At 36.1% G+C, this 18,933-nt stretch overlaps 1 protein-coding gene across 2 annotated transcripts in view; it reads left to right on the top strand.

Moving 5' to 3' along the window:
• The first annotated feature begins 2,139 nt into the window (after nt 1-2,139).
• The window catches only part of LOC106458818, a 42,934-nt gene continuing 26,140 nt past the window's right edge, over nt 2,140-18,933 (top strand). The window contains exons 1-5 of one of the 2 annotated variants that reach the window (XM_022385165.1): nt 2,140-2,158; nt 3,150-3,201; nt 3,595-4,125; nt 9,599-9,665; nt 11,328-11,430. In XM_022385165.1, coding sequence (XP_022240873.1) covers nt 3,195-3,201; nt 3,595-4,125; nt 9,599-9,665; nt 11,328-11,430 — 708 coding nt within the window. In that variant the 5' untranslated portion in view covers nt 2,140-2,158; nt 3,150-3,194. Of the gene's footprint in view, nt 2,159-2,217; nt 2,375-3,149; nt 3,202-3,594; nt 4,126-9,598; nt 9,666-11,327; nt 11,431-18,933 lie in introns of those variants that run through there. The other variant, XM_022385164.1, reaches the window with a different exon arrangement.

Below are 18,933 nucleotides of genomic sequence, written 5' to 3'. Positions count from 1 at the left end.
CTAGAAACCTATTAAATGCTGCGGCATGAGTTCAAGAATCGCTAAATCTAATTCTAGAATGGTGCAACAAATGGCAAGTTATATTAAACCCAATAAAAACACAGGTAATCGCTTTTTTCAAAAACTATGAAAACACATGAAAACTCTTAAAAAATATATATTAAAGCTAGGAGAAACAGAAATATAAATGAACAGTAATGTTGCGTCAGCGAGGTCACGTGACTAGTATCACGCCACGTCCTTCTCGAACCTTCGTGAATTATCGGGAGACTACTAGATTGGGGGGTAGTCTGGTATATATAAGACGCTCACAACGTGACACAACAGTGCAATGAGTAATTGAATGTATGCGGATAAAATATTGTTGGCCACGTGAGACGTGAGCATTTGTTATAGAGCGACTGTGGAAATTAAGTGTATCGTAAAGTTGTATTCGGAAAGAATAAACCAGTTTTATTTAGAAAAGGACTTGTGTCGCTAAAGTTTCGTCGGAACGAATTTACGATTAACTAACGAACGGAGACGTAACAGTAATATTAGATTTCTTCGAATCACCTCTGACACATGTCTAACATGGAACATGCATATTCAAAACATACACGCCTCAATTAGTAAACGCGTTAATTATGTCAGACTCGTTGCGGGTAAACGCACAAGCTGCACACCAGAAACATCGCTAGAAATATACAAAACATTTATATGCCCTTTCATAGAATAGGGGTGTCAAACAACGTTTAAAATGTCCGCAAATAACATCAAAAAACTATAACTGCAACAAAGCAATCAGATTAGCCCTAAGGCTCCCAAAATTCACTCCTTTAAAATACCTACATAAAACAAGTAACTTTCCTAATTTAAGAAATAGACTTACTTAGCTCGCCTACAAATACCCCAATAAAGTGGAAACAAACGTACTACATTACATACAATTACAAGCCTTCCCCTCAAACATCGTCATACAACCTTTTATTGCAAACAAAAGAACACAGCGCAACCAAACACCACAACTGTTGAGTTTCAAATATCAATGTCTTGTGGTTTTAACAATCATGTTTCCTCCACAGCCAGGGCACAGGACAGATAAATTATTCGGCGTCTGTACTGTGAAAGTAGGTTTTCTCTGAGTATTTCAGTTTTCTCACAAATAAATTCTCCTCAGCATTGGACCCAAAACTCTGAAAAGGGCCTCCATCTCTCGATGGTTTATTTTCGAAAATCATAATATTAGTACAAAGTGGTTCTTGTAATCTTTAAACTTTAAAAGTATTGTTTGTTTGTTTGTTATGTACACGAGGGCTATTTGCGCTAACCGTCCCTAATTTAGCAGTGTAAGACTAGAGGGAAGACAGCTAGTCATCACCAACCACTGCCAACTCTTTGGCTACTCTTTTACCAACGAATAGTAGGATTGACTGTCACATTATAACGTCCCCACGGCTCAAAGGGCGAGCATGTTTGGTGGGACGGGGATTCGAACCCGCGACCCACAGATTGTGAGTCGAGCACCCTAACTACCTTGCCATACCGGGCCCTTTAAAAGTAATACTTGCTGGAACTGGTTACTTTGATTATAGTCTGTGTCTCACCATGTCACTACACTACGTCTTCAACTGGAATGAAACACACCAACCATGAAGTGGTGGGTTCTACTGACTCGTTATTTTCCCTCTATTTAATGGCTCAAAAGTTGGACGACCATGCCTGAATCACAGAGGTGCCTCTAACCTGGACATTTAGCTTATTGTGTACATAGGGTGTTATTTAGGTAAGCAAAGAAACTAAATAAAGTATTTAAATATCGCCAGGCTCTCTGCACTTTAACTTAATTTAATTTTAAGAACATTTTGTGTCAAGAAGCTTAGAATACCAATTGTAAATCTAAAGCTGGAGATCACTTACAACCGAAAAAGTATACTATATTGATTTTATGTATTCAATAAAATATATTATTCAAAACAAATCACAAATTTTAATTCATTTGAAAGTTAAATGATGTCTAACATTAGTGAATATAATAAGTTAGACTCAAAATGGTGCAAGCAAAAGTTTTACGTATTTTCTGTGTGTTAAGTATACCATCGCAAGATAACATCGAGAAAAGCACGAGATAGAGCGTTATCTTAATGGTCCAATCACATTGAAACGCAACGGTAACGAGGTGATTACAAATAACTTATAAATGCTATAATCCTAGCAGAGGTTTTGAATCTAATTCAATTAGGTTATGTGGCAAAATGTTAATATTGTTATGAATATTTATGATATATGCCATGTTTTGGTTGATGATGATTTTACAAGTAATTATAACTAATAGTATAAGAGAAAACTGTGTTTGTCGACTTATGATAGAAACAGTAACTAGGCATAAATAAACGTGAGTTTTACAAAGTACAGTTTTTTTTTTAACTATCTGAAGTATTTCAAAGTTCAAATAGTATCGTTTAATGTTAAAAGTTTTAGTTTTCAACTCTTAATCTTATTCGATCTCGGTTGGTTCATATACTCGTAGACTTACTCAGTTATTGTAAACGTAGAATTTGAAATCAGGATCATAACTTTAAAGTTAAGTTACACAATGATCTAAGTCTAACACTAACAGTAAGTCCAACTAAAACTACGAAAAATCAAATGCGTATAAAAAAGAAAATGTTTAGTAAGTAAGTTTAAACTTTAATGAAATCTAGTTACCAAACACTGAAACAATAAAACTAAAAGAAAATCAAGAATAAGAAAGAAAAAAGAAATTGGTCTAGAAGTAGGAACTTAAGTTTAGAACGTTAATTAGAATTTGAATTTTTAGGATCGTACAGTAGTAGTACTGGTACTGACATTTCTAAACTATACTGTACAGTGAACTGTAGACTAGTACTGCCAGTAGTACACTAGCTAGTCTAACTCAATAACTGGTAGTGATACTACAGATTAATGGTAGTTGCTGTGTGAAGCTTCCAAAATAATTATATATATATTATGTATCAAAAAGGTGGGATAATATCTCTGACAGTGACACAGATTTATTTCAAAATAATAGTTAATCGTTAATGAAGATGAAGTTTTACGAGTGATGATATGAAATGTACTCTGTACTGAAAGTGAAACCAAACTCATTGTATATACCTTCTTTTTTTTTTTTCCTTGTATTTTCTTAGGTTTATTGCTCTTGAAACTTTTGCTAGCTACAACAAATCATCAAAATGAATGGTAAGTTATTTTAAATATTATGTACAGTACACATACATGACGTCTGATTTAATAAAAATATAAGAAAATTAGAAATGGTCTTATAAATACTTAGTGTAACATAACATTACAACATGGGACAAAATGGTTTTTAATCTGTCATATTCAGTTACTTAAAAGTTTTACCTGCACATCAACCAAAGAAAACAAATTTAAACCCACCCTTTATTTTTCAGGAAAGTATCAATTCCATGTATAGTACATAATATTTTTCAGCAAGAAATATTTTCCCACTATTTTGAAGATTTCATGTTTTATATTTGAATTCCAATTTTTTCTATATAAAAGCAACTTGTAATGTGCAGTCTTGCTGTATACTACATTCAAAGTATTGTAATACTTTTATTTCATTAGATTGTGCTACAGGAGTACTGGTTGAATTCAACATGTCAGATGCCTCATCTCCAAACTTATCTCAACTAAGCCTTTCTAAGGATTCTGGAACGAGTAAAATAAAAGCATACATAGTAGAACATTGTGCAAACATGTTACATACATATACTTCGGAGACTGACGATGATGACCTGTTTTTTTGTCATCAAGTGAAAAAGTTGTCTGTAGAACCCACTGGTGGAACATTGCCTAGATCACCGTTATGTGGTAAACTCATTGACATTGCTGATGAACCTAACAGCAGTCCAGAATGTCCTAGTTATGAAAAACAAAAGGATACTTTACATACCGCATGTGAAGAACAAGAAAGGAACACTCAGCATTTTACTTCTTATAAACCAGACAAGATTGAATTACAGATTCCTTCTGTATCCTGCAATCAGTCTGTATGTAGTAAGGTTTGTTTTAAACCAGAAAACAAACAAAGGAATTCTGTTATGGAGACTCACTCAAGTACAGTTAAAAATAGTTCTTGGAGACTTGTTGGAAAAGGTAAGGTTGTCATTATTCCACAAGAAAGAATAATCCTTCATTGTTCCACTGTAATGTAAAAAACTATATATTATTGATACACCCTGTTATTTGAGGAATAATCAGCCAAAAACACTTAACTGACAAAAATAAATGTTAGAATCGTATTCATTTTAATTAAAAAGATCATGATTAATAATGTGATATTAAAGCGTGGCCACAAACCTTGAAAAGTCGAATAATATGAAAGGAGTAAAAAGAGCAGGGAAATTGTTCCCACCCCCTTTAACTGCCAGAACAAAGGAATCTTGATTATTATTGACTGCTCTGTTATTTCACGTGGTAATAATTTCATTGTATTTGATGATAGGTTAGAACAAATATTATTTTATAAATAAAAATTCAATATTTTATTGTTTGCCATCAGGTTACAAAATATTTTCTATAGTACTAATCCCACCTTTCCATTAATCAGTCAGAGACCATTTAAAAAACTAGTTGATCAGCAGTGGCACAACATGCCAGTCAGTCTGACTGGCTACAAAATCTCTGTGATGATAAGTTATCTTAATACATCTATATTAAGCAGGTCTTAGTTTCAAAAAAAGAAGTATCTAAAAAATTTTGATCATTTTTCTGTGTCATGTGATGCATATGAACTCTGATTTCTCAACTTCTCACATCGAAAATACGTTCCTGCAGTTTCTAAACAGTTAAAAACAAACTATAATTGCAAGTAAGAATCCAAAATTTCAACAATCTACTTTCTTGATCTTTTTAAGATATCGATAAATCTGTCAAATCTATAAGAGAAGACCTTCCACTCTCTGACTTTTGAAATTGTTTGCTAATTAATTAACTTCACGTGGCTGATGGGCATGTTTATAACCATTGAAAGAGCAAATATTCCTTCACATAAATCTTTTCAAGTTGTTGTTTAGTTGATGAGCCTTAAACCATTAGTCACTTCAATTCCTTGGTATGTGGTGATCCTATTTTGGTGCTCTGACAGTATTTCTAGCTTACTTAGAAACCTGGATAAATTATAGTAATTTTGGGACATTTTGTATTAGTGACTGATATATTATTACATTCTAAAATGCATATTTGAAAGGTACATGAACTTTGTTTTGTTTGGGAGGGGTACCAAATTTGTGATATTCAGTGTGAAAAATAGAAACAATTTTTACTTGGGTGCAAAAGAACTTTAGTATTCAGTAAGTACCACAAATGTTTGTTTTTATGTATATACTTTATTTATTGTTACATATTTTTAACAAAAGTAACCAAAGTGTAAAAAATCAGAATATCCAAGCTTAGCCTGTCAAAACTTTAGTAAAATAAAATGTCTAAACTTTCACAGACTCATGCTCTATAGGAAACAATTAATGCATTCTTGTTGTGGCTCATTGTGTTTGATGTGAAGATTACTGTTCCAGTGGGTTCAAAGTACAGCAGTAAAACCATAAAATTAAAAATAAAAAGATAAGAAATACTTTTGATGTTCATTTAGGAAGCTATAGAGGTTATGGATATAAAATATGAAAACTGCAGGATTAAATATTTTTATTCTTATCATGAAAATCATCTATCATTCAGACTAATTCAGTAAATGCTTCAGAAATTCACAGACAAATCTGTAGTAAAAATACTTTAGAAACTATATTTTACATCTTGCTGGTCAAAAGGATGATATAATGATCAAGAGACTTTGCAAAATATCTTGAAATAAGGATATATTATAAATACGAGATTTAGTGAAGTATTCATATCAATGTTAATGTGTATGTTCGGTTACACAGTTGATCAGCCATGAAATTGTACAAATAAGTTTATTTGTACTTTAGTCATAGTACCACTTGAAAGTAAATGTTTGATGAAATTGAAAATATTTGTGAACTAGGACCAATAACTGTGTACAAGTGATACTATCCTGTTACTAATTTGTTATCGTCACATGGACTAGACTTTGCATTATTTGTACCAAATAATATAAAAGAACACTATTTTGGGGGAAAACAAAATATAACTTGTCTCATTTTCAACCAGACAACCAGATCCAGAAGTGAGATTTAGGCATTGCTAGAGATGTTGAAACTATTAAAAGAAGAACAAAAAGAAAGAGACAGAAAACTTAAAAAACATGACAGATAATTGAAAGAAAACCAAGAGCTAAGAGATGGGAATTTAGGAAATGAGTTAAAAGAAAGAGATATACTATTTAAAGCATATTTAAAATCAAAAGTAAATCTGAGTGAAAACAAGGTCAATGAAGCTATTTTATGTATAAAGAGAGATTACAACAACAAAATTAAAACAGTACAAAATTCTGTAATGACAAAATTGAAGAAGTACCAAAATACATCAGTGAAGTAGAAAAAGAGCATCATTGACAGAAAAACTAATTACTAAATGCAAAGATTAGCCAGTGACACCTTTCTGTATTTGCTGAAAAGTTGTAATTTAAAATGTATTCTACTACAAAATATGGAATAGGAAAATTTATTTGGTGTTCACCTATTATTGCTTCTGCTGTCATCTTTCTGGACTATTCCAGGCATGTCCAAATGCAGATACAGAATTTATCTGGCCAATTAAACAACATGATCTAATTGAGAAACCAACAGAATATGATGGAAAGGTACTGTGGGAGGCATATTAGGCTTAGTTTGAAATAATTTTGAAAGTGAAAGGTAGAATAGTGACCAACAATTTATTCATCCAAAACGTACCAGATTTAACAATATTAAATAACCTTTCAGCTGAAAGCTACTAGCAAGCATTAGTAGCTACCTTATCAAACAGTTGTTTGTTGGATGAAGTGTTCACTTTTCGCTCATCTTAGGCACAATTAGTTGATTATAGCTTGAGATGCAGTGACATAGCTAGTTGATTATTTAGTTTAGATTCTAGGTTACGAATTAGGAATGCTTCCTTTTTTTCTTTTGCTGAGTCTATTATTTTGAAGTATTCACTGTTTGGTTTTTCCTTACAGTCTTTGGTTAGGTAGTTGTTAATTCCAAAGTTATTGAAAGAGATGTTATATGCATGCTCCTTGATTCTGGTAGCTAAGGTTCAAGTCCTTGACCCAATATAGACTTGCCTGCAGCAAGGACACAAATACTTGTATACTATCAGTGATATTTTTGAAGGAGGTATTATTTAACATCAAAAGACATCATCTCTGAGTTACAGTACCATCAGATCGAGCAGTACTGAAACATCACATCCTTCTATGAATAGTGTAGAAGAACTGAAATTATTTATTATACAACTAGTTAAGCATAATGGAGGATATAAACCACAAAACGGTAGGTGCTTCAAGTGTAACTTGAAAGGATATACTGCAGGTAAAGACTTGTATGGAACAAAAACTCCATCAAAATAAACCAGACGGAGGTAATTTTTTTATAAATGGGAAATATGGCCATTTCAGCTGAGACTGTAAGGAATCAACAGCTGTTTTTAAGCTAAAGAGCTCAAAAACATCAATGGAACAATGTAGAGATCAACAGTTATCAAGAAAAGATGAATTAATTGTATTTATAAGGCAAAATTTCATCTGCCCCAAATCAGATGAGATATTCAGTGTTTAAGAAAAACTATCCACAAGTTCATGGGATTATTGATGGAAAACCTTGTAGTAAGTTGATTGGTACTTGTTCTATAGCTACAACAGTTTGACTCGATTTGCTAATGAAGTGTTAGAAATTGCTTTTAAAGATGAAAGAAGAGGGAGTGAGACAAACAGCAAGAGGACGTAGAGTTCTAGCAAAAGGAAAGTTAGAAGTCACCCTTAACTTGGGAAGGTTCTTTATTCTTCACGATGTGTGGATAAATGACATATAGCAATAGTGCATTGTGAAAACTATGGAGACATCAATGTGAGATTAGGCTATCTTCAAATAGTTTTACTGTCTCTGACCAGGAAATCCCTTTGCTTTAAATGGCAATTACTACACCAGAGATTGAACTTCCAGTGACAACAGGGATGGTGATCATTGTACTACCAAGATGCGAAATACTCGTAACAAGAGTTATTAATAATAAATCTACATCTAGTGACTGGGGCCTAGTGGAACCAAATACACCAGCATGTCTTGAGTGATTGATAGGTGGAAGAGCTCTTATGAATCTGAAGAATAAAGATGTCGTACATAACTTTACCTGTGAGAAACTTAAATCAGTTTTGATAAAATGAAAAGTCACTATGAAGTTAATGCTGATAAGACTAGATTCCATTGAAATGACATGGAATAGCTGTAAAATCCCAACCACAAAAAAAAGGAGAGAAACTCCAAAGTGATAGTCACCTGTAGCAGACATTAAGAAAAAGAAATAAACTAATGTGTTATTGGTACATGGACTGGATTTTACATTATTCTCACCAAATAAATTAAAAGAATCCACCCGATGAAAGAATACATTACATCAATATTTTACTACAAAAAAATTAATATTTTGTGTACAACAGACCTATAATGTTTACTAAAATCTTGTCAAATTTTGTGAAAATGCACTTAGTAAAGTCAGAATTTGACTGAATCCATGAATAGGTGTGTAGAAATAGTACTACTATGTCAGAGTATTTTTTTTCTCTATAAGGATGTGAATGTTAAGGATGAACAGGTGCTAGACAATGACTGTTGTATTTTGTGTGGTGCTGATGTTGACAGTTTGAAGAGGAAGAAACAATGATTTGAAAAAGAGGCCTTTAAAAAATCATGCTCTTTCTTTTATATGAGAATCTATGTATGAATGGATTCATCCAGTTAGGACTTTTGCATATTAAATATATCTATGTGGTTGTTCTTGACTAAATACCATCATGCATCACGAGGGGGTGATGCTCTTTGAAAATGAACAGAGGATGCCTTTTGGTGATGTATAAAGGAAACAAGACTTATTCTCCATATGTCATCTTATAGCTCCAACAAGGATGTAGAACACCTTAAATCCTTGTTAGACTTATTTGTTATTCCCATTGCACCATCTCAGAACCTGCTTATTGGATTTTCAATCCACATCCTACTACAAGGATACATTTGTGTTGGTATCTGCTCAAACCTAAGGTGATCCACAACAAAAACACTTTCAATTTTCTTTGAGTTGAAATTTGCAGTATTGTGGTAATCTCATCATATATTGATGGATAATGACTTGAATATAGGAGTATAATAAAACTGGCATTTTTTTGTTACACTGTTTGTATAAAGATTGGTTTAATGCTACTTATTTGTATACTGACGAACAATGTAATTTTCTAATTTCTTGATTTGTCAACATACTTCCTCTAGAATACATATTTTTATGTTGTTCATATTGTATGCTAACTCTAATAAAAGTTGTAATGAAATTGGTTTTGGAATTTTAATCTAGAGCTTATTATAATGGTAATTTTGTGCTGGGATCCGGTTGGACCCCAGGTGTTCCATAACATAACTTTTCAAAGGTGTGCTAATGAGGGATATATATATATTTGTTATTTTCACAGAGGAAGAACTTATAGAAAATGAAGCATTTGACTTTAATATATCCATCACACCTCCAGGACCCCTCAGGTACGATTTATTTTTTTTCTACATTGTCTTAAAAATTCATCTGATTGAAAGAAACTGTTTATTTTAGTGTAAGGTATATCTATCTCCATAGTTTTAACCTGATTGTAATGTGTTTGGAGTTTTTTTTTCCTGTCACACTGCTATACTGACAGCCTTCAATTATGGGATATGTGGCTGGCTAATATAGAGCATCTCGATATGCTGCAGTCTCTGTTAGAGAGAGAGGCAAGCATATGCCCTCATAAAAACTTATGAGAATTGGTTGTCAAGGATTTAGCTTATAATATATGAAAATATTTTTGTCCTTGATACTAAAGCTTTCCACATAGTCCTTTTCAAAGCTGGTTGTCTCATCTTGAGAGATCTAGTGGCAAATGCTTCATTGTTCTTAACATTGAAACTAACGCAATGATGCCTTACTGGTCTGTAGAATAAATGCTACTCTTCTGTGTTATGTACAAGAGTGTCTATTGTAAACCATAAATATAATGTAACCCATAATAAAATGAGGGTGGCAGGTCCACACATACGCTTTAGGTATGATGGCTGCTGAGAAAACTAAGTTGGTTGGTAGTCAGCTTGTTTACGTTAAACTGTCACCTGTAATGAACATAAAAAGATAGCCATTATAATTCAGTGAGGTTGGTCAACATTTTCTTTAGACTTTCACACAAGAAGAAACTGAATTACCAATGGATCATTGAATGCAATGTGATAACTGTGCAGAAACAGAAACTACTTTAGTTTCGGTGGACACACTTTTCATATCACTGAGCTCCTTGCATTAAGAAAATCTGAGAAAATTTAAAGATATATTAAGTTATTAAATTTCCAAACTTCAAAAGTTTAGCTAAGTAAAATGTGAAATTATTTGCAAGCAGATTTCAGAAGGTTTTGAATTGATGGAGGTGAGAAAAGGCCACCAGTTATATTTGATATAGAATAAAACTAGTAAATTAAGAAACTGTTGTTAATACTTAATTATTCCATCCTCCTGTTAAGCTGAAATCTTAAATGTTTTAAAAGCTGGCTAAACCATAGGGGACTGGCTACCAATGTCGTAGTTTGACAAGTAGGTGGAGTGTTGCCATAATGTGTGTGTTAGTAACAGAAGAGACTGATTATGTTCTCTCTGTAGTTTGTAATTTTGGAACTTACTGTTTGAACTGGTTAGAGGTATGAAAGGAAACATATTTTAAAATGTGCTGTCAGTTAAAGCTATTCATGGATGTGTGTTTTGTACCAATGACTGATGATCACTTGAATACCTTGTCTGGTGCTAAGTGATTAAGTTCACTTAACTTAGTCTCTCTCTCTACTGGAAAATAAGTGGAATGAAGCTAATGGATCAAAATCTATATGTACCTTCAACAGTAGCCAAGATTTATACAAGTACTAGGTACTGCCATTCAGATTGTGGCCTTGACCAGAACAAATTATGGAGGGAACTGTAATTAACTTCTAGTAGCATGGTTTTTGGTTAAATCTTTGATGTAACTCTGGAAAATTAAAACTGCTTATAAAATTAAGAGTAGTGAATCCCAATGCTACATTGTGTGTGTTTATATGAGACCAGGACTTTGAAGTGTCTTTTAGTTAATGCATTAGTCTTATATGCTTGAGCATGATAGTTATTACATTATGTCTAATATTTTTGTATAGAATGGGTCAAGGTGATGTTTTTCAAGAGTTGAATATTGAAAAAAATCAAATGAGAAATTATAGCAAAGACGAAGGACCTACTGTGATGTCTGGCTTTGCTAAGGTAAGTTTTAACATGTATCTAATTAAAGTTTCACAAAGCTTAACTGGATAAAACATGATTTTGGGCACTTCACCAATAATCATTTATATGCAGCCAAAAATTATCTTTTAGACTGTAAGATGCCAGATGAACTTGTTTTGGATATAGAGTTTATTAAACTTTTTGAATGGTTTTTCCAAAACATTTTTTCTCTCACCAGTCAATCAGTTTTTTCTTGTTATCTCTTAGTGGTTGCATAAAATTTGTTCTTTTTAGTTCCATTTAATCATATCTTGCCTTAAGTAACTTAGAAGACCAATATATGGTACTGCTCTGCATTATGTTCAGTTAATGCATACATCACATAATGTTTTCTTTTCCATTTGTTTAGCATCTCCTGTAATCAAGGTGATAATTTGAGGACTCCTGTTTTTATAGCCTAGGTCTTTTGTTTCTGTGATGTGTTTTGTATGAAGGTTGTGCTTTACAGAATGTACAAAAAGGTTTTGGAGTGATCTGTGTCTTAGCCCCTTTTGGGCGGATTTCTGTATATGGTGAGGGGACTCTCAGGGAAGATTCTGTATTTTCAGTTTACCTCCTCTGGGATCTATGTGTTTGCAGTGCATGGCAACCCATGAAAGGGAGGATGGGTCAGTTTATGTCAGTGGCACTTTAACACACCACTTTGGCCTTGAATTCCTTTAGACAGGTAGCCTTGGGGTGGCTCACCCAGGGTCAGTCAGTTGTTCCTGTTGGCCTAGGGTCAACCAAGTACCAGTGTTGGGCATTCTCAACGGTTATTGTGGATATTGTTTCTGATACTGGTGTTTGGGTATAGTGCCCACAAAACCGTGGCATCTCTACAATGCTTGGCTTTGGCATTGTATTGCATCCCCTTGTAGGACTCCATGGTGGGTGGGATCAGTGGGCACTGAAGTCCTTTTCATGGATCCTACACCCAGTGACCCCCAAAAAAACAAGAAAAACGCGTTGATTGGAAAGCGACCATGTTTGGAAGACTCTGAATAGCAGTCTCCACACCATTCTGCACCTGCACCTCGTTTTTTCACCATACATTCTTTATCAGACACATCTTTAGGGCAAATATCTCCCTTTTTTTTATTCAGAAGCAATTAGAGGGACTTGTTGGATCTCCAAAGTCAATTAAGAAACTACATTCTGTAAACATCTACATCAAAACAGAATGAACTCCTCCTTTGAATTCCTCCCAAGGAGTTATCATTGTGAGAAATTTGAGAAATATCCCTGAGTCAGAGTTACTTGCTGGTTTCTCCAGCCAAGGAGTTTCTACAATGCAATGGATCTCCACTTGTAAAGAAAGAATTATGCTGCCTACCAATATTCTTTTATTAATGTTTATATCACCACGACTACCTGCCACTGTCAAAGCAGGTTATCTGAACTGTAAGGTATGGCCTTGTATTCCTAACCCTCTCAGGTACTTCCAGTGTCATCGGTTCGGACATTTTAAGGCATCTTGTTGTGTTTTTTCGATATATGCTTGTTGTGGAGGCAAAGACCATGTTGCCTACAAATGTCAACTGGACTCTCACTGCGTCAATTGGGGTGGTTACCACCCCTCTTACATTTGATCTTGCCCTATGTGGGTGGAGGAAAAGGAGGTATAGCTTTTTATTCAGAGGCTCGGAAGTTGTTGTCCCCTGCTCCATCTCATATATATTCTGTTGCTCTCTGTTCCATTGCTACAGTGGGAGTACAGACAGAGCTTTGCGTGCCTCTATCAGAGTCTTTCTCACACCATGTGAAGAGTCTTTTGCCTCCATGGTTGCACGTGTTGACAGTCAATGTCTACTTCTGTCTCTATTCTCACCATTAATTCCAGTGACTGCTTGGATCCATCTGCTTCGGCTTTGAGGTGTAAGACCATTATTCAGTCACTGGAGTCTCCTTCCTCCGACAGATCTGCCCAATCGACCCAGGGCATGGAGGTCAACAGACCTCTTTCTAATAAAGAAAAATATGGTGGTTGCAACGAGAAGGGTTTTCTGCCAAATTCTCCTTCACCTAACTAAAAATGGCCACTTTGATACAGTGGAACTGTCAAGGTTTTTGTTTTAATTTGGATGACATTAAGGCCTTGATCAATTTCTATTATCCCGTGTGTGTCTCTCCTTACAGGAAACATTCCTGAGACTTGCTGATACTGTCACCTTTTGGAACTTTTCTGTATACTGGAATGACAGGTTGGGTGATGGACGAGTTTATGTAAGGGTGACACTGCTGATTGACCAGTGTGTACCCACCTTGTCTTCACCACTCGAAATGCCCTTAGAGGCTGTAGCCATCTGTATCTCTGTGGGTCGTAACATCACTGTTTGTTCTCTCTACCTGTCTCCTGGAGAGACTTATGATCAATCAGACCTTGGTGCTCTCATAGAACAGTTTCTGTCTCCTTTTTTCATCTTGGGAGACTAATGAACACAATACACTTTGGGGTGGTGCTGATATTGATGGGAGGGGTTGTTCTCAGATCACAACCTTTTTGTCTTCAATGCTGTTTCTTTTACCTATTTTCATACACCTAGTCAATCTTTTACTGCTATTGATCTATCAATCTTTTTTCCTTCACTTTTTTCTCATTTTTCTTGGAGGGTTGACAGTGACCTACGGGGAAGTGATAATTTTCCCATTATTTTGATGGAGGTTGGCCATGGTTGATGGCACCCATCCAGAGTGCTACAGTGGAAGTTGGAGCAGGCTGACTGGCTCTCCTTCACCATTCTCTCAGAACTAGATCCTGCTGTTGTTAGTCTTCCATATATTAACAACTGTGTGGAGGCAGTAACTGATTGTATAATTCAAGAAGCTGTTCATTCTATCCCTAAAACCTCAACACATTTCCCATGGTATTCTTGTTCATGTTGGTCTACCACCTGCCAGTAAGGACGGAAGGCCCAGAAATGAGCCTGGGATACCTTTTATAGGTATCCCACTCGTTCCAACCTTATTGCATTCCAGCGGGCCCATGCTCGGCAGGTCAGACATCAAAGCCAGAAGGAATCTTGGATTAAGTTTGCCACCAGCATCACTTCTACCACCAATTCCAAAGGCCTCTGGGACAAGATTCGGAGGGTCAATGGGAAGTATGCTTCTCATCTCCTTTTCATCTTGCTCCTCTCCAATGGTCAAGAAATTGCTGAGTTACAGAGCATCACCAATACTCTCAGGGAGATCTTTTCTTATCTCTCCTGCACTTCTGTATCTTCCCCTGCCTTCTTGGCCATCAAGTTTTGTGCAGAGAGATCCCCTCTTTCCTTTCGGGCTGATCATCTCTATGACTATAATTGCCCTTTTACACTGATGGAACTTAAAATTGCTCTTCATCAGTCTAGCAATACATCAATCATGCCTGATGACGTTCACTATTGGATGCTGGACCATCTCCCTCTCTTGCTCTTCTTCTGGTTGGTTTTAACTGGATCTGGCAGGGGAACATTTTTTCTGATGCTTGGTGCAAGGCTATTTTATTACCTTTTTCTAAACCCGTGAAGGATCTATAGATCCCTTCTAATTATCTTTCTATTGCTTTGACTAGTTGTCTCAGTCAGGTTTTGGAGAGAATGGTTAATGCTTGTCTTGTTTGGTTCCTTGAATCAAACAACCTCCTCTCACCCACCTAATATGGATTCTGTGAACAGTACTCCACCTTAGACCACTTGATTTGACTTGAAACCTCGATCAGAGAAGGTTTACGAAACTATGTGGAGGTATGGCATTTTGCAAGACCTCCACTCCTATGGGTCGTATGGCCATTTACCCATTTTTATTTTTAAGTTTTTACTTGACAGGCCATTCCAAGTCTATGTTGGTTCAACCCTTTTTCGTTCTTTAGCACAGGAACTTGGACTCTCTCGGGCTGTGTCTTATGTGTCATGCTATTTAGTGTTAAAATCAATGCTATCACTTGACAACTTCCTCCTACTGTTGCAAGCGACCTGTACATCGACGACTTCCATATTTCTTGTCAGTCTAAGTTCATTTGCATTCTGATCCTGAGCTCTATCTCGGTAGTGATGTTCTTTCTGGGTGGCTGAGACAAAGTCTTTGGGACTTATGTTTGACCTCAAGTTGACTTTTATTCCTCATATTAAGCAGGCTTGTGTCAAGGGTGCACAGACACTGAACATCCTCCGTGTCCTCTCTTCCACCTCTTGGGTGGAGTGGATTAATGTTCTTTGGGGAAGATCTATCATGCCCTCATTCGATCCAAACTGCACTATGGGTCTCTGGTTTTGTCAGGGCCTCTGCCTTGAAGATGTTGGACCCCATTCACCATCTGGGGCTTCGGCTCTGCACAGGGGCTTTCTGCACTTTTCAATTAGAGTGTCTGTACACTGAGTCCCATAAACCTTTTATTCACCCCCACCATTTGCAACTTTCTTTGCAATATGCTACCAAGCTTTGATCCTTACCAGAGCATCCCACCTGGGGTTGTGTTTTCATTTGTCTGGGGGCTGTGCTCTTTCAGAATAGACAATCTGCCATTCATCCTGTTGGCCTTTGTATTCAGGCACAGCTGGCTGAATTGGGTCTGCCATTGGATGATGATGCTGAATCTGATGATCAGCCCATCCTGCCATAGGTCATTACCATCCCCTCCTGTGACCTGCCTTTGAGTCATCTGAGGAAGGCAGATACTCCCGATTGGAAGTACTGTCTTTTCTTTCAGAATAACTTTCAAAACATTTATCTGCTCCTGTTTTTATGGATGGTTAAAAATCAGGTGACTCTGTGGGCTCTGCCATGGTTTGTTGTGGCTTGGTGGATGCTCATAGGATCCCCTCTACAGTTTCTGTGTTCACTGGCAATTTGTATGCCTTATCTCTTGTTTGGATCACATAGAAGCTAAGCAGTACACTGAGTCTCTTAGTTGTCTACTGGCCGTGGAATCGCTTAACGTTAGTTCTCACCCTGTTCTCATTGATATTCAAAAGCGACTGACCTATTTTTCTCTGTATTCTATTTCTGTCTAGATTTTCTGAATACCTGGCCATGCCTGTATTCATAGGAATGGGCTTGCTTGCACCACAGCTAAGTCCAGTTGCTCTGTTGCTGTCACAGCCGTGCCTGTCCCATATATGGACTATGGTCCTGTGTTTAAGGCTCAGCTTCCTACCAGTTGGTAGTCAATTTGGAGTGAGCAATGTCATAACAAACTTTTCCAGATCAAACCTTCTATTGCTCGTTGGGTGTCATGTCTCCATAAAGATCGTAAGGAGTAAGTTGTCTTGGCTACAATACGCATTGGTCATAGTTTTTGAACTCATCGTTTTCTTTCATCTGGGACTGATCAACCAATGTGTGGACTTTGAGACACTCAAAACACAATAGCATATGTTTTACTGTCTTGCCATTATTACGACTGTGAGCAACAGCACCATTTTATGACATTGGATGGTGACACTGTCCAACTTGACTGTTTTTAACTTTTTATTGGCTATTGGCCTTTTTTATGCTATTTGAGTTTTTTTTTATCTGATTTGTGGACATTTTTCAGCTTTTAACTTGTTTTTTTTTTTCTTTCTCCTTTTTATAGGGTTTTACTTTTTGTTTCTTTTTATACCAGTTGTAACTCTGGTACTTTGTGTTCTCTCTGCATTCTTCCAGCAACCTGCTTAGGATGATTGTTTTGAGCTACTTTTTGATATAATTTTCATTTGGATATTAGTCTTACATGTGTGGTATTCAGATACTTTGGTAAAAAAAAAAGAATCAGGCTTCTGTGATACATTAACTTTGTGTGCATGGGTGGGGTCAAAGTGTGCCTGACCTTTTACAGAGTGCCATTCAACATAGTATTATGTATTTGTTAAATTTATCAACAAATCATTTTACCCTTCATTGCTGATTTAGCAACAGTTAGTGGAAGAGTAAATATCAGATACATTATACAGGGATTTGAATACAAGTAACAAATGACCTTATAACACCAAATTTATTTTTCTTTAATTGAATATTCAACTTTTCCCTTTACAGCTTCTTCAGGAGCATTCCACTAAAACACAAACTGAGTGACAGTACAAAGCTTCAGTTGATTTAAATAATAAATTCTAATCGAATCTATAGCATGCATTTCTACAACATGTGATTGGCATATTAAGTAGTAAAGCTTATTGTTGAAATAATAAACTTCTACCTGTATTAACAAAAGTTAAGGTGAAAACACGATTACAGCTATAGGTGCCATCCTTTGTCCCTATTCATCTGTGGTCATAGTTGTTCAATGAGAAGACCTTCTTTAAAATTTCTGTCAATGTACTTTGTGGCTTTGGTAAGGATTTGTTCAGAGAATGTTGGCTTCATTTCAGACGTTATTTGTCCATCATTTGTTTAAAAAAATCTGCAACTGCACTTCTTTAATGTTGTTGTTTATAGAAATAGTGAACATAGTTCTCCTATTCTTGTGTGTAGGGTTCTTCCAGTTTCCCCAGCGTATGTATTATAGCAGATGTTGCATCTAAACTGGTAAACAACATTGGAGACAAGAAACCCATCTTTAGACTGCAAGCTCATTTTTTAAAACAGTTGACTACTACATTCTATGGTAGTGTTGTGAGATTTTGAAAGTTGGCTTTTGAGGGTTCAACCTGTTCATTCTATAATTTTAATTAGCAGTTCATAATCCCTAATTATAGTTTTGATCCTCTTGATCCTTAGGTCATTTCTCACATGTGCACCCTTCAATGGGTGTTGTATGGTCTGTAGAATCCTCTGGAGTCTGTTCTCCTTATCCCTCCCTCCCTGCATGTCAATTAAAAAGGTCTTCGGTTGAGGTGACTAAGCACATCAGTATGCTGGAGTTTCTTGTCATTTGTGGAGCTCAGGGTCATTTCCTGCCATTAATACAAGACAAAGTGGTCATGATCAATTCCACCAAATTGACCTTTGTGTCTTTCGTCAATCAACAAGGGGGCACCGTTCATGTTTGCTTTGTTTCCAGATGTTAGAACTCCTCTTTGGCCCATTCACATTGCACATGCCTGCTGGTGTGTCATGTTCTGGGTGCTCTAAATCTAGTTGCAGATCAATTGTCTCATCCCATCAATGTTCTCCCCACAGAGTGGTCCCTCGATCCTCAGGTGTTTTGGTGATTGTGTGATCAGTGGGGTACTCTTCTGGATGCATTTACCACCCATCTCAATGCCAAGCTACCCCTTTTTTGATCCCTGATCCCACATTCTTTGGATTTGGTGGTGGACGTCTTCAGTCAAGATTTGCCCCCTTTACCTGTATGCCTATTCGACTCCTTCCCCAAGTTTTATCCATTATCCAGTCCACTTCCTGTCAAGTCCTTCTCATTGCACCTTTTTGGCCTGCTTAACCTTGGTTTCCAGTTCTTACCCTCCTTCATTCAGCACCTCCATTACCACTTCTACTTTCCCCCTCCCTTCTCTAACAACGACAGTCATCAGTGTATCATCCCAGTGTCACCATACTCTGCCTTCATGTGTGACATTTGTCTAGTCCCTTGTGAGGTGGTCT

This window comes from Limulus polyphemus, unplaced genomic scaffold, assembly GCF_000517525.1.
Source record: "Limulus polyphemus unplaced genomic scaffold, Limulus_polyphemus-2.1.2 Scaffold519, whole genome shotgun sequence".
In the NCBI taxonomy this organism is placed as follows: Eukaryota; Metazoa; Arthropoda; class Merostomata; order Xiphosura; family Limulidae; genus Limulus; species Limulus polyphemus.
This window is presented reverse-complemented; position numbering and strand designations above follow the sequence as displayed.